Source organism: Mytilus trossulus, chromosome 3 (assembly GCF_036588685.1).
Source record: "Mytilus trossulus isolate FHL-02 chromosome 3, PNRI_Mtr1.1.1.hap1, whole genome shotgun sequence".
Classification (NCBI taxonomy): Eukaryota; Metazoa; Mollusca; class Bivalvia; order Mytilida; family Mytilidae; genus Mytilus; species Mytilus trossulus.
The window spans coordinates 88,158,008-88,171,698 of NC_086375.1; the positions used below are offsets into that span (position 1 = coordinate 88,158,008).

The 13,691-nt window shown below is 32.3% G+C and overlaps 1 protein-coding gene across 1 annotated transcript in view; it reads right to left on the bottom strand.

Annotated features, from left to right (window-relative positions):
• LOC134712747 (uncharacterized) overlaps window positions 1-13,390 on the bottom strand; it is a 41,101-nt gene extending 27,711 nt beyond the window's left edge. The window contains exon 1 of the mRNA XM_063574596.1: window positions 13,256-13,390. Coding sequence (XP_063430666.1) covers window positions 13,256-13,379 — 124 coding nt within the window. The 5' untranslated portion in view covers window positions 13,380-13,390. The remainder of the gene's footprint in view (window positions 1-13,255) is intronic.
• Between the last annotated feature and the right edge of the window lie 301 nt (window positions 13,391-13,691).

Sequence of the window (13,691 nt, forward strand, 5' to 3'; positions counted from 1 at the left end):
GCCACTCGAGCATACCAGTCTGTTTTACAGATATATCATGTAATGGAGGAGAGGTGTAATTAAATTATTAATTCCACTTGCTTAGCGGAGGAACAGCAATTTTAAATGTTGACATATTTGGATTGACCAGGCCGGGATTTGAACCCACGATTTCCCGCACTAAGTGCAAAAACATAACCAAGAGAAATCTGAAGCTGTCAGAAAAATATAGTATCATACCAAAAAAACTAAGGTGCAATAAATAATCCAATCTAAAAGAACTCTCCCTTTTATTAAAGCCATCAAAATGCATTTAACCAATTGATATTATTGAAAACTGTACGTGAAAAACGATGGTCGATTTAAGCATAGATTTCATGCACAGAAGACTTCTGCGCATTTGGTACTCTTGCACAATTAATTGAGGCAATTCTGTTTTTTATTCAATATATCCTCATTTTGCATTACCATTCCAAGTTCCATGTCCATTCTCTCAGTCGACCTTTTATATTTGCTATGAAAAGCCTACCTATTGTATGTATAATTAATGTGTTCTCGTTTTGAACATACATGAAATATTTGCCACAGGACGTAAAACAAACAACATTTATTAATCAGACCCATTAATAATTAATATCATGAAAACCATATACGAAGGCAAGATTTGCAGAATCCTATAAAGTAAAATTTCCATGTATCCGTTTCGATAATTATGGAAACTATAACGACCCTTTTCAGGGTTGCGTCCAATATCGTAGCAGCTACGTATTTATGACTATTGAACGAGTATCTAGCTTAGCTGCTATTAATATCTATGTAGCAGGTAGGCTAGCCACCCGTTTAATAGTCATAAATCTACATAGCCCTATATAGCCGATAAGATATTGAACACAACCCAAGGTCGTGTTCAATATCGTAGCGGCTACGTAGATGGGTCGAGTTCAATATCGTAGCAGCTACGAAGTGCTACGTAGATTTTGACTATTGAATGTGTAGCTATAGACTAGTTGTAACATAAATATTGATAGCAGCTACGTAGCCGCTACGATATTGAACCCAACCCTGGTATCAATATCTATTTAGAAGCTAGACTAAATACAAAGGTTGAGTTCAATATCGTAGCAGCTACGTAGTTATCAATATCTATGTAGCAACAATTTTTACGTTTGTAAAATACCAACAAAACTGACGAATCCATCTTAGATGACAAAACATATCAAAATTTAATCCTATGGGAGAAATAATAATCCTATAGGACAAAGTTAATCCTAAGGGAAAACAAAATATCCTACAGGACAAAATTTATCCTAAGGGAGAGAAAAAAATCCGGTAGGAGAAAAAAATATCCTATGGGAGAAAAACATCCCACAGGACAAAATAAATCCCTTAGGAGAAAAAAATATCCTAAGGGACATTAGTTTCTGACAAAAAGTCTTTCATGATAATCCTATAGGATAAAAAAAATCCTATCGGATTTAACACTTTTTTGTGAAATCCTACAGGATTTTAAATCCCATAGGATATTAATTTTATCCCATAGGAGATAAATTTTCCTATAGGTTAAATAAATCCGATAGGATTTATATATCCCATAGGATATTTAAAATATCCTACGGGATTATGACTTTATCCTATAGGATTTCTCAAAATCCTGTAGGATTTTTAAAAATCCTATGGGAGAAAAAAATATCCTACAGGATTTTGTCACTGTTTTCGCTCCAGTTGCCGAACCGGGCGAGCCATACCAAATTTATTTTTGTATTGTGTTATTTATCACCAGAGGTACATTATTGCCTAATTTGATGATTCTACGACAAAAAAAAAGTGTGGTTCCAATTTGCACTTATGAAAAGTGCAAATTAATCCAAGAACATGTTCGTTGTTTAACACTGCACTAGAGGCATCACAGTAGCATGCCTTAATCCAACTTATAAATGTTTGGTCAAAGCCATAAAACTACAATGCCTCTAGTATAAAAGACCATTCGACCGGGTCGAAAGCTTTTTCAAAATCGACTAAAAGTACAAGTCCAGGAATGTCGTCTTTTTCCATCTTTTCCATTAGATCATAAACAAATCTAGTACATTCAACTATATACCTACCTTTTAGAAATCCTTTTTGTGTGTGACTAATTACATTTACCAAGACCTTTTTTAGTCTATTTGCTAATCTTGCTGTAGCTATCTTATAGTCTACACACAATAGTGTGATAGGTTGCCAGTTCTTTAAATAAAATTTTGACTTACCCTCCTTTGGTATACAAGTAATGAGTCCCTGCCTTTGTGTGATTGAGAACTTTCCATATTCTAAAGCCTCATTTAAACATCTTACCAGTGGTATCTTAATATCATTTCAAAAGAATTTATAGAATTCAACAGTAAATCCATCTATACCAGGTGATTTGGAATTATTCATAAGTTTAAGAGAAGACAGACATTCCTGCATTGTTAAAAGTCCCTCACAGGAACCCACCTCTTCCTCATTCGGTTTTGTAATAAAAGGATTATCATGTTGAAGAAATGTGTCCCTGTGAGTTTCAAGTAACGATGGTCTACAACTAGTATATATTTTTTTATAAAACTGTATTTGCTAATTTCTAATAGCACTAGGATCTGTTATCTCAATCTCGTCCTCCAAAATAAGTTTGGGAATATTTTTTTCTGTGTAATATTTTTTTTCCAAATTACAAAAATAGTTACTTCCCTTTTCCCCCTCTACTTGCCATCTTGCCTTAGCTCTTGTAACTATCCCTTTTACATTTTTCCCCCTCATATTTTTAATTCTAGTTCGATCCCTTCCCTTTCTTGGTATACTGATGGCAAGTTATTCTCCAAAAGTTTTTCATCTAATAATGATATCTTATATAGTAAATCTTTTTCTTTTTTATTTCTTTCTTTTTTCTGGAAAGACGAAAATGAGATTGCAGACCCACGGACTTTCATCTTAATCATATCCAATAAAAGCTGATAGCTTATATTAAACTGTTTATCCTCTGTCTCAATATCCATAGATGGATCAGACTCATATTCTTCAATGACAGTTTTGATGTCCCCTTTTACTTTCTCAATAAATTCAGTATCCCTTAAAAGACTGTTATTAAATTTCCATGTACCCTTCCCTCTTATCTGACTAGAAAACCTTAAATTAATCAATACAGGAGAATGATCCGATCTATAACTTATCCCTATATCTTATGAAACTACAAATGCTTCTATATCTGATATAATCATGAAGTAGTCCAAACGACTTTGTTTGTGATTTGGACCCCGCCATGAGTACCTTTTATCAAAAGGGTGCTGTTGGCGCCATATATCTAATAGATCTAGTTCATGCATTACCTCATGAATCTTGGCTTTTGACTGGGGGTTGTTTTCACTTCTATAATGTAATGTGTCCATGTCATAGTCTTAAACAACATTCCAATCTCCCGCTACTACAATTGACGAATTGCTGTAGTGGGATATTTTGTGTTTTATGTTCTCAAAAAAGACGAAGACATTTACAACCAGAATCATATTAATAAATAGAGTTTGGATATTGTCTATCCTATGCATCAAACAATATATCCTAGACCTCATGAGTATTAAAGAAATGGATATTTGATACAGAAAAACCTCAACTTTTGCCGGCATACTATGCTCAGAGAATTTAAACCTCGGTCAGATTACTTGAGAGAGTGCTTTTTATTTTTGTTTTGCAATAATTTTTTTGTTTGTTTATTTGAGCAATCTTGAGACAGAAAGTAGTGTCCAGTTTATTTTATTTTAGGCAAATTATATTTCAAAGAGGAAGACAGAAGAAAGTCTGGCTATTAAAATGTTCACTACATAGCATGTTCTTTTATGTTTCAATTTAGTGTACTTTTTGTTCACGATTTTAGGCTCAGCTATTGTTTGAACAAATTAAAAGCAACATAATTAACGTATATCTTCGACAAAACTGTATACTTTACATGCGTTGACTGCTATTTTCAAGACTTTGAAAAAGGTGTTCGAAATGATGACGTACATATCAAAACTGGTGAGTTTACGGAAAAAATTAAAATCATTCATGTCTGTTTCAGCTACCTACTTAGAACAACATCCCAATCGAATGTTATTGTCGAACCTTCGGTGTCGTCGGCGGCGTCAACAAATTTTTAATATTCACTCTGTGGTTAAAGTTTTTGAAATTTTAATAACTTTCTTAAACTGTACTGGATTACTACCAAACATGGACAGAAGCTTGTTTATGATCATAAGATAGTATTCAGAAGTAAATTTTGTAAAAATAAAATTCCATTTTTTCCGTATTTTACTCATACATGGACTTAGTTTTTCTGCCTGAAAAATTACATTCACTCTGTGGTTAAAGTTTTTAAAATTTTATTAACTTTCTTAAACGATCCTGGGTTTGTACCAAACTTGGACAGAAGCTTGTTTATGATCAAAAGATAGTATACAGAAGTAAATTTTGTAAAACAAATAATCCCTTTTTACCATTTTTTCCGTATTTTACTTTTAAATGGACTTAGATTTTCTGCCAGGAAACAACACATTCACCCTGTGGTTTAATGTAAAAAAAATTAAGAACTTTTTTATACTATTTTTAATTTGTACCAAAATTAGACAGAATTTAGTTTATGATCAGAAGCTAGTATCTAGAAGGAAATTTTGTTATTATTTTGTACCCATGTATCTGTATTTTACTTATAAATGGACTTTTTTATAATTTAAAAAAAAAAGTTTGTCTTCCAGTTAACATTACATACCGTCTGCAGTTAAAGTTTTTAAAACATTTATTAGATTCATAAACTATTCTGGATTTTTACAAAATTTGGACAGAAGCGTCGTACAATCAAAGAAAGTATGGAGAGGAATATTTTTATTGATTTTTTTCCTCATTTTTGTTGAGCCTGCGATTTTCAGCAAAAGTAGGCGAGACACTGGGTTCCGCGGAACCCTTACAAATTTGTTTGTAATGTTAATTCGATGACAAAGTTACAAAATACTTACCAATCATTATTGTTTTTGAAGCGAGTATGAATCCGTCCTCTTTCACCTGCGGTTTATATCTTTCGGTATTCTCAAGACATTATAACCTCATAAATTTATGTATCGAATGCACACCAAAGATTTGTTAAGGAGAATTATGATTGGTTTAAAAATTCACGTGTGAAATCGTCAGAAGTGAAACCATATACGGGTAGTTATTAAATCTCATATGTAGTTTAACGAAATCAGAGATTAATATTTTAATTAGATTTGTGCAAATGCATCAACACATTGCTAGTAAGTTCCAGATAAATATGTAAGGAACGATGCATCGTCCAATATCAAAGAGGTAAACTCTAGTATATTTCCCAAATGTACTACACCGAGTATGTGACAATGGTATGTGTATGTGAGATCGTCTTTTAGACTCGATGACAATGCTTGTGGACGTTCGTCCACGAGGGTATCACCATTCCAGTAGTCAGCACTTCGGTATTGACATGAATATGAATTATATGGTCATTTTTCTAAATTTTCTGTTACAAAAATTTGAATTTGTCGATTTTTTTTTATCTTATCCCAGGAATAGATTACCTTCGCCGGTTTAGGTACAACTTTTTTGAATTTGGGTCCTGAATGCCCTTCACCTTTGTACTTGTTTGGCATCATAACTATTTTGATCTGAGCATCACTGATGAGTCTTATGAAACGCGCGTCTGGCGTTTTAAATTATAATACTGGTACCTTTCATGACTATTGAAGGTTGAACAATTTTGTCTTGCGATACGGAATATGATCCGGATAATGATAACAGTATTTATTTCTCAAAAACTTGTAGTATACATGTTCATCGAGTGGAATTGCTATGAGAATATTACACCAAATGCCAGCTTCCTCTGATATTTTATTGTAATTGTCAATCCTTAGTTTTTCTATACATTTTGAAGCGTAAGTTTATAGTTCTCTGTTTGAATTTCTTGTTCATTTGGACAAAACACAAAAAGAAAAGAAAATAGATATTCCATAATGATCTTCACCATTTGTTTTACACGTACCACAAATAACATGCTCTGTAGATTTACAAATAGGACATGACTATACATGTGACGCTGGATTTTGGAAATAAACAAACAATACATGACAGGCAAGGAATATGAAAGTGAAATGATAATTTGTCTATATTTTTTTTTATCAAACGAAGGATCCTTAAATTATTCATAATCCCTGAAATTATATTAGGGAATTTGTAGAATAATTATTAAAATGTTCAGTGGTTATGTTAAATCACTGTTTATTTTCAGGGATTATATATAATTACTAATGATTTTAGTAATTCTGCAAATTCCCTGAAAAATCAGGGATTCTACATAACCTCTCTTCTGATACCAAATTTATCATTTTTGTTTGTTATCTACCACCCGAAAACTCATCTCGAGGAAGAGATGCACAAAGTTTTTTTGCTCACCTTTAACTCGAGAATTGGTGCTTTATCAGAAACATGATGCTTAACAGAAAATGTACCGAAACGAGTTATTTTGGATAAAAGTATCAACCAGCATGGACATGAATTCGTTGAATTTTTAAATGAAGCAAAGTTCTGTGTTTTGAATGGACGATTTGCATTGAACGACAATTTTACTTCGATATCACGCAATGCTTACAACTCAAGACATTGTTGACAATCAAATACTCGCTCCAAACACAGACTAGACAGGATTCCGTTAGATTTTATGTCAAGCGAATTAATTCGACAATTTTACTGAATCTTATCGGTCAAATTGAGCATAGTAGAGAAACTCAAGAAAAACGTTGACAAAATATATGACGATTTAAGCAACTTAATTATCGCAGAGATGGATGAGAATAATTCCTAAAACAAGTTCTAATAAATCCAACAGACGTTATAAGCATACGAAACCCTACTGGAATGACACTCTTAAAAACTTATGGAATGAGATGCGCATGCGTGAAAAGGATTTTCTTGCGTGTACAGGGAATCGACACAGAAAACGGCTGTTCGACAAGAATTTATACAAGCAAGGGATAAATTCGACAAAACTTTGAGAAAAACAGAACGCGAATACAGACGATTAAAAGCTGTAGATATAGAAACAAAGTCAACAAAAAATCCAAGTGAGTTCTGGGAGAAAATTAAAAAACTAGGTCCGACAAAAGATATCACAATACCGATGGAAATAATCAACGAAAACGGAAATCCAGTCAGAACGGAATCCGATGTCCTTAAGAAATGGTGTTTAGATTTCCAGAATCTTTACAATGAAAGCAAAAGTGACGAATTCAACAAAGAACATTATGATCAGGCTATAATACACAAACAGTTACTTGAACAAAACATGGAAGATCCATTATACTCGCAAAATGATCTGATAAATAATAACATAACTATAGAGGAAATAACAGATATTGTATTGCACTCACGAAACCGTTCCGCATGTGGATATGACCAAATTCTTACATTGTATTGAAATTCCCTTTGATTATAGAAACTCTACATCATCTGTTTCAGTTCATATTCGACACAAGTATTATACCATTTATATGGAGGAAATCAATTATTTGTCCAATTCTGAAAGATTGTAACACTGATTCGAGAGACCCTATGAACTACAGAGGAATAAGCTTGTTGCCTTGTATAAGTAAACTTTACAGTGCACTTATTAATAGAAGAATCACGAATTATTTAGAAGATAATGACTTGTTAGCGGACGAACAAAACGGCTTTAGACGGAATCGTTCATGTGAAGACCATATTTTTACCCTCAATAGTGCTATCCGAAATAATGAGAACTTATTCGTTGCTTTTATCGACCTGAAAAAATGCTTTGATTTCATTGACAGGGAGATGATGCTGTACAAACTACTACGATATAACATTAATGGAAAGGTATACAACTCTATAAAAAAACTTTTACCAGAGTTTTGAATCCTGTGTGAAATTAAACGGTAAACTTACCAATTGGTTCTGTTGCGAAACGGGTGTAAAACAAGGGGACAAATTATCGCCGACATTGTTTTCGATATTTGTTAATGACCTGGTGATGGAGTTAAACAATATGAATCTTGGAATTGGATTAAAAGACAGCAATCTCTCTATATTGCTTTACGCTGACGATATTGCGCTTTTGGCAAAAAATGAAAAGGACTTACAACAAATGTAAGACAAACTTCAGGACTGGTGCAAACGATGGAGAGTTTTGATAAACACAAGTAAATCGAAATGTGTCCATTTTAGAAAATCTAGAGCTAAACATACAAACTTTGAATTCAGCGTTGGTCGAAATAAACTTGAAAATGTTAACGAATACAAGTATTTAGGAGTCGTGTTTTCTTATAATGGAAACTTCTCAACGCATATTGAAGCATTATCAAAGGGATCAGGACGAGCATTGGGGAAAATAATATCAAGTATGCACCAGTTTAAAGAGTTCGGAGTTAAATCATACGAAAAACTGTTTTATGCCTGTGTATTGCCTATATTAGACTATGGATCAGGAATTTGGGGATGCCGTAAGTTCCAAGCTTTGGAGAATATTCAAAATAGAGCAATACGTTATTTCTTAGGAGTACATCGCTTTACACCCTTGCTGGCGATTAATGGTGATATCGGATGGCTACCTTGTCACTACCGACATTACATTAACATTGCCCGTCTTTGGAATAGACTTATATCGTTCGACGATCAGCGGATTACAAAACTTGCTTTCGAATTTGATAATGAGCGATGCCGAAACAATTGGTGCTTTGATTTTAAAGACATTCTTATTAATAAGCTTGATTTCGTCAGCCATTTTGAACGTAAGGAAATCGTCGATATGTCGTAATTGGACTTACGATTACAAGACTTCTATCTATCTATGTGGAAAAGGGACATTATTAAAGTTTCCAAGCTTAGAACGTACATTAAACTGAAAACAATGGTTGAACAAGAATCATACATTAAACTGAATCTCAGCAAATCACAACGATCGTGCGTAGCACAATTACGTTGTGTAATTTTACCACTAAGAAAAGAGACTGGAAGGTACATTGGTGAACAACGAGAGGAACGCATCTGTAAATTCTGTACCGAAAACAAATTTTGTTCTTGACTGTTCGCTTTATACTGAACTTAAAAATGAACATTTCAAAGACATTATTTCAGATGTCAACTACTTGCAAATGAGCAATGACGAAAAACTTTATCATATCTTGATCAACTTTCCACGAAAAACTGCTAAATTTCTGGTGGACGCAATTAGGAAACGACGAAGTTGTATTCGGACAAGTTTAATTATTTATCAAAAACTTTAATTTATTGATGATTATAAAAAGGTTACTTCAATTTTTCACTATTTTTCACTATTAATTAATTATTTTGAATTTAGCTTAATTTTAATTTTCATTATTTTGTTTGAAATCCGTGATAAAGAATTACGTTTAATTTTTGAAAGTGAATTATAGACCCAATGGGTCGGGTGTATTTTTTTGTGTATATAATATATTGTACTTTACTGAAATGTGATTACACATGTCAATATAATAAAAAATTTACTTACTTACTTACTTACTAATCCCTGATTATACAAATTCACTGTAACATATATACGAGTCTAAATTGAAAACTACGTTCAAACCTATGATTGCGTTGGATAAAAACCGCAATTTTTATACGTGTGCATGTAAAACAAATTTCGTTGTCGAAGGGTCTTAATAGTTATAGAACATTTTTCTCATGATATATCTTTACCCGTAATGATATGGTTATTCTTATCATACGGTAGCTGTGGCTTTCCGTACACGTCGCCTGGGCATGTATTACTTATCGTGATTCTTATGTAATAGAAGAATACAAATAATATATAGAATAATTTATATCTTTATATAGCCACTTAAACAACAATGTTTCTAATCTTCCTTGTTGGCAGTTTGTCAATCAAACTGAAAGTTTATAAAATGAATTACGATTTGGTCTTCTAACATGTCTTTAAAATGGTCCAGGTGCATTGTATGTTTAGCTGATCAGTGTCAGAAGAAATATACACCGAAATAGTATACAAGATACCCATCTGGAATCATGGATATCATGAAAATGCAAGATATGCTGTCATTGTGTCACTGTCAGTAATAATTGTATAATTTAGCTATATTTATCAAAAAACTATCTACCTTCATTTAGAAAGACGCATGTATCTTACAAATTTTAAGATCTTTTACACTTCAGTTATTAGTTACCTGTCTATTCTCTCATTTATTGTATTTGATTTGAAATTTGAATTTTCCTCATGTTACACATATTTTATATATAATGTATAAATAAAGAATGAATTGAGTGATTGTCACATTATAAATTTGTTTTACATGATTTTTTATGCATAATTAATTATAGTTATTGAAAACCATTAACTCACTCTTATGCAGTTCGTTTGGAACGATTATAGTCATTGGACGCTGAGATAACGGATACATCATATCAGTTAAGAATGCCACATAGCTTAACTTTCATCTAGAAATTGATAATGAGTGTTGGGTGATACAAAACTTGAAGACAAAATATGTAACTTCAGCTGCCTAATAGATAACTTTCAATTTCTATGTAGCTTTATTCCAGCAGCTCCCGCATATGCGGTGCATAAATCTCTCAGTTGATATGATATTCTATACTCATGTTATCTTACATGATTTCCTGCTCACACAGAAGGATTTGAACAAAGAGTTCTAAGTTGTGAAGTTAAAATCATCAGTTCGTAAATGATGAAAATAATGAACTTAGAGGCAAATCAATTCGGAAAGTTCATAATCACATGGCAAAATCAAATAACAAAACATTTCAAAAAATATGTTCAAATTGTAAGTACAATCCCATCTCATTTCCATGTGACCTACCGAATTAAACTGATAACTGGATTTGTACTTACTAGTACATGAACTACAGGACGGGTGTCACATAGGGTGCAGGATGTGCTTTTACCCTTCTGGGGAATCTAGGATTACACCTAGTTTTAGTGGGATTGTGTTGTTCAGATTTTGGGTTTCTATGTTGTCAATATTGTGTTTTGTGTGCTGTTGTATGTCTGTAAGTCTGTCGGTCTTTGTCGTTTTAAGCCATGACGGTTTTAGTTTATCTTTAACTTGTGATTTTGAATTACCATCTGGTGTCTGTTGCCTCAGGAAACATCCAAACAACAATCGAGTCATCTGAATTTACTTTTAAATGTCTATCAAATTTTTGTTGCAACTGCCAAGAAAATGCATAATCATCAAAAGAACATGGTCAGTTGTGGCATGTCTAAATATCCATAAAAATTCACCTCATTTATTAGACCCATATTAGAATTAATCGCATCGCATTTATAGTTAGAATTAACCGCTTTCAATAATCAAAATTATAGATTCTGCTGCTTAAATTACACATAATTTGGACAAAGGTATATAACATAAAAAACAAATAATCCACAAAGATTAACATTTAAAATCATGAGAGACTGTACAATTTATTTCCAAAATAAAAACGCATATATACAGGTATATATAATAACACAGCATGTCATGAAATATTAAAAAACATTAAATAAAAATAAGGTAAGATTATTCAAAAGTATGCTTGAAATATTGAAACAGGTATTGGCATATCACTATTTATTAGAAATAATTAGGTACACACATGTTTGTTCATCCGATGAAAAAAAAGTAAAAATTGTTTGAAATATCAACCTAAATTCAACCTTCAATGTAGCACCACTAAATTCGGGTAAATAAATGCTGAGGATAATGAAGATAATAATAATAATAATATTATTATAAATATTGGTATCATTATTATATATGTAAACCTCAGATCTATGTACGACCTCAAATCTGTGTCCATTTCTTAATCTATGCCCCATCGTGACGTCAATCGCTAATCTATGCCCGTAAAAAAGATTCGGCCTCAAATCTGTGTCCGATTTTCAATCGTGACGTCATTCGCAAATCTGTGTTCGTTACAAAGATAAGGTGTAAAATCTGTGTAATGTTTTTTCCAATTTGTTTCGCCATGCGCAAATTTATGCCAGTCTAATAAGTTCGGCATTATAGTTTTTTTTTATTTCATTTAGTAATTTCCCATAATTCAATATTAAATTGATGTGTGTTCTCCATGTATGTGAAAAGCTGAATTATAGTATGCGTTTAAGAAAATCCGGCTAAATTATTTAGCTGGTATTTATAATATTGTTTCAAGTACGGTCGTACATGTATATGCTTTTTGTTTTATCAAGTCATTTTTCCATATGTGTGGTTAAAATCTTTACATGCGTGGGTTATTATTGTATGCCGTCTTTAAGAATAAAAGTACACATATTTATTTTACTAAAAAAGACAGCCAAGAATGAATATTTGTTTGCAACTTCAACGTACTTCGTTATGAATTTGTTCATATCGCTGTTTCATTGACATTTATACCACTTTATCTATGTTTTTCCTTGAGTACTAGCACCAAAAAATTATTCAAAATTGATAAAAAATAAAACGTTCTTTATATTTTTAATTGAAAAATTTGTGAATCACAATAGAACATATATCAATTGTTTGGTGTTAGCTGATATCTACTTAGCTAAATGTAAAACTTGTAATAATGTCTTTGATAAAGAAAATATTTCCCCGAGAAGAATTATTCTTTATGTTTTGGCACATTTCTTCTCTCCAGAAACCAGATGTCAACACTGCAGTCCCTTTGTTTGTGGCTGGATTAGTTTAGAATTATAAATATTCCGCAATAGTAGGAGTAAGTAAAGATATCCCGATAATTGTCAGAAAACATTTCAAAAAGATAAATCTCCAGTTGACGTTTTTGAAAATATTCCATCAGTCCACCATTCATAACAGATTTTCCTCCGGTTTAAAAAAACAAACCATAAAGCAATTTTTAACCATGTGTATTAATAGATAAAATGTTAACCTTGGTTTTGTTATATAAACCACTTGTTCAATGTTCGTTCGGTGTGAGTTAATGCTCCGTGTTAAAGGTCGTACTTACACCTGTAATTGTTAACTTTTTATTGTACTTGATGACGTTCTGTTATGTTTCACGTCAATGAAAGGACATAGATTTGAGCCAAACATGGCCATAGATTTGAGTAAATAAAGGACATAGATGTGAGACACTACAGGACATAGATTTGGAACGTCTATGACGCAATATTAAAAAGGACATCTATATGCAGAAAGGACATAGATTTGAGGCCGGACATAGATTTGAGGCTTACATATATACCGATCAACTCTTTAATTTCTTAGGTGACAAATACGATTAAATATTTACTTACATTGAGACACGTTGTTATCACTTGATTCAGTATGCCAATATTCATTTATGACAGCCAACCAATAAAATATAACGCCAACTAGCCCACTAACAAGCACAAGGACTTTTGATACTGTAATTTTCATATTTGCTAAACTACATATATACAGTGCAGTTTTAATGACAAATGATTCGTAGGTTAACGTTATTGTTTATTAAATTTATATTTTTAATTGCTTATACTACAATACTAGGGATTTAAAAAGAATAGAATCCTTTGAATTGTTTGTTTATGTCTTTTGTTAGTGTGTTGTACTACTATCCTAAATATTGCGCCTATTGCAGAATTCCGAGATAGAATTCCGAGAAGGATAGGTTACGTCGGAATTGTCTCATAAAATGATAAGCTTATTACCCACAAAAGTATTTCATTCGATTAAGTAGATTTTTCGTTTGCG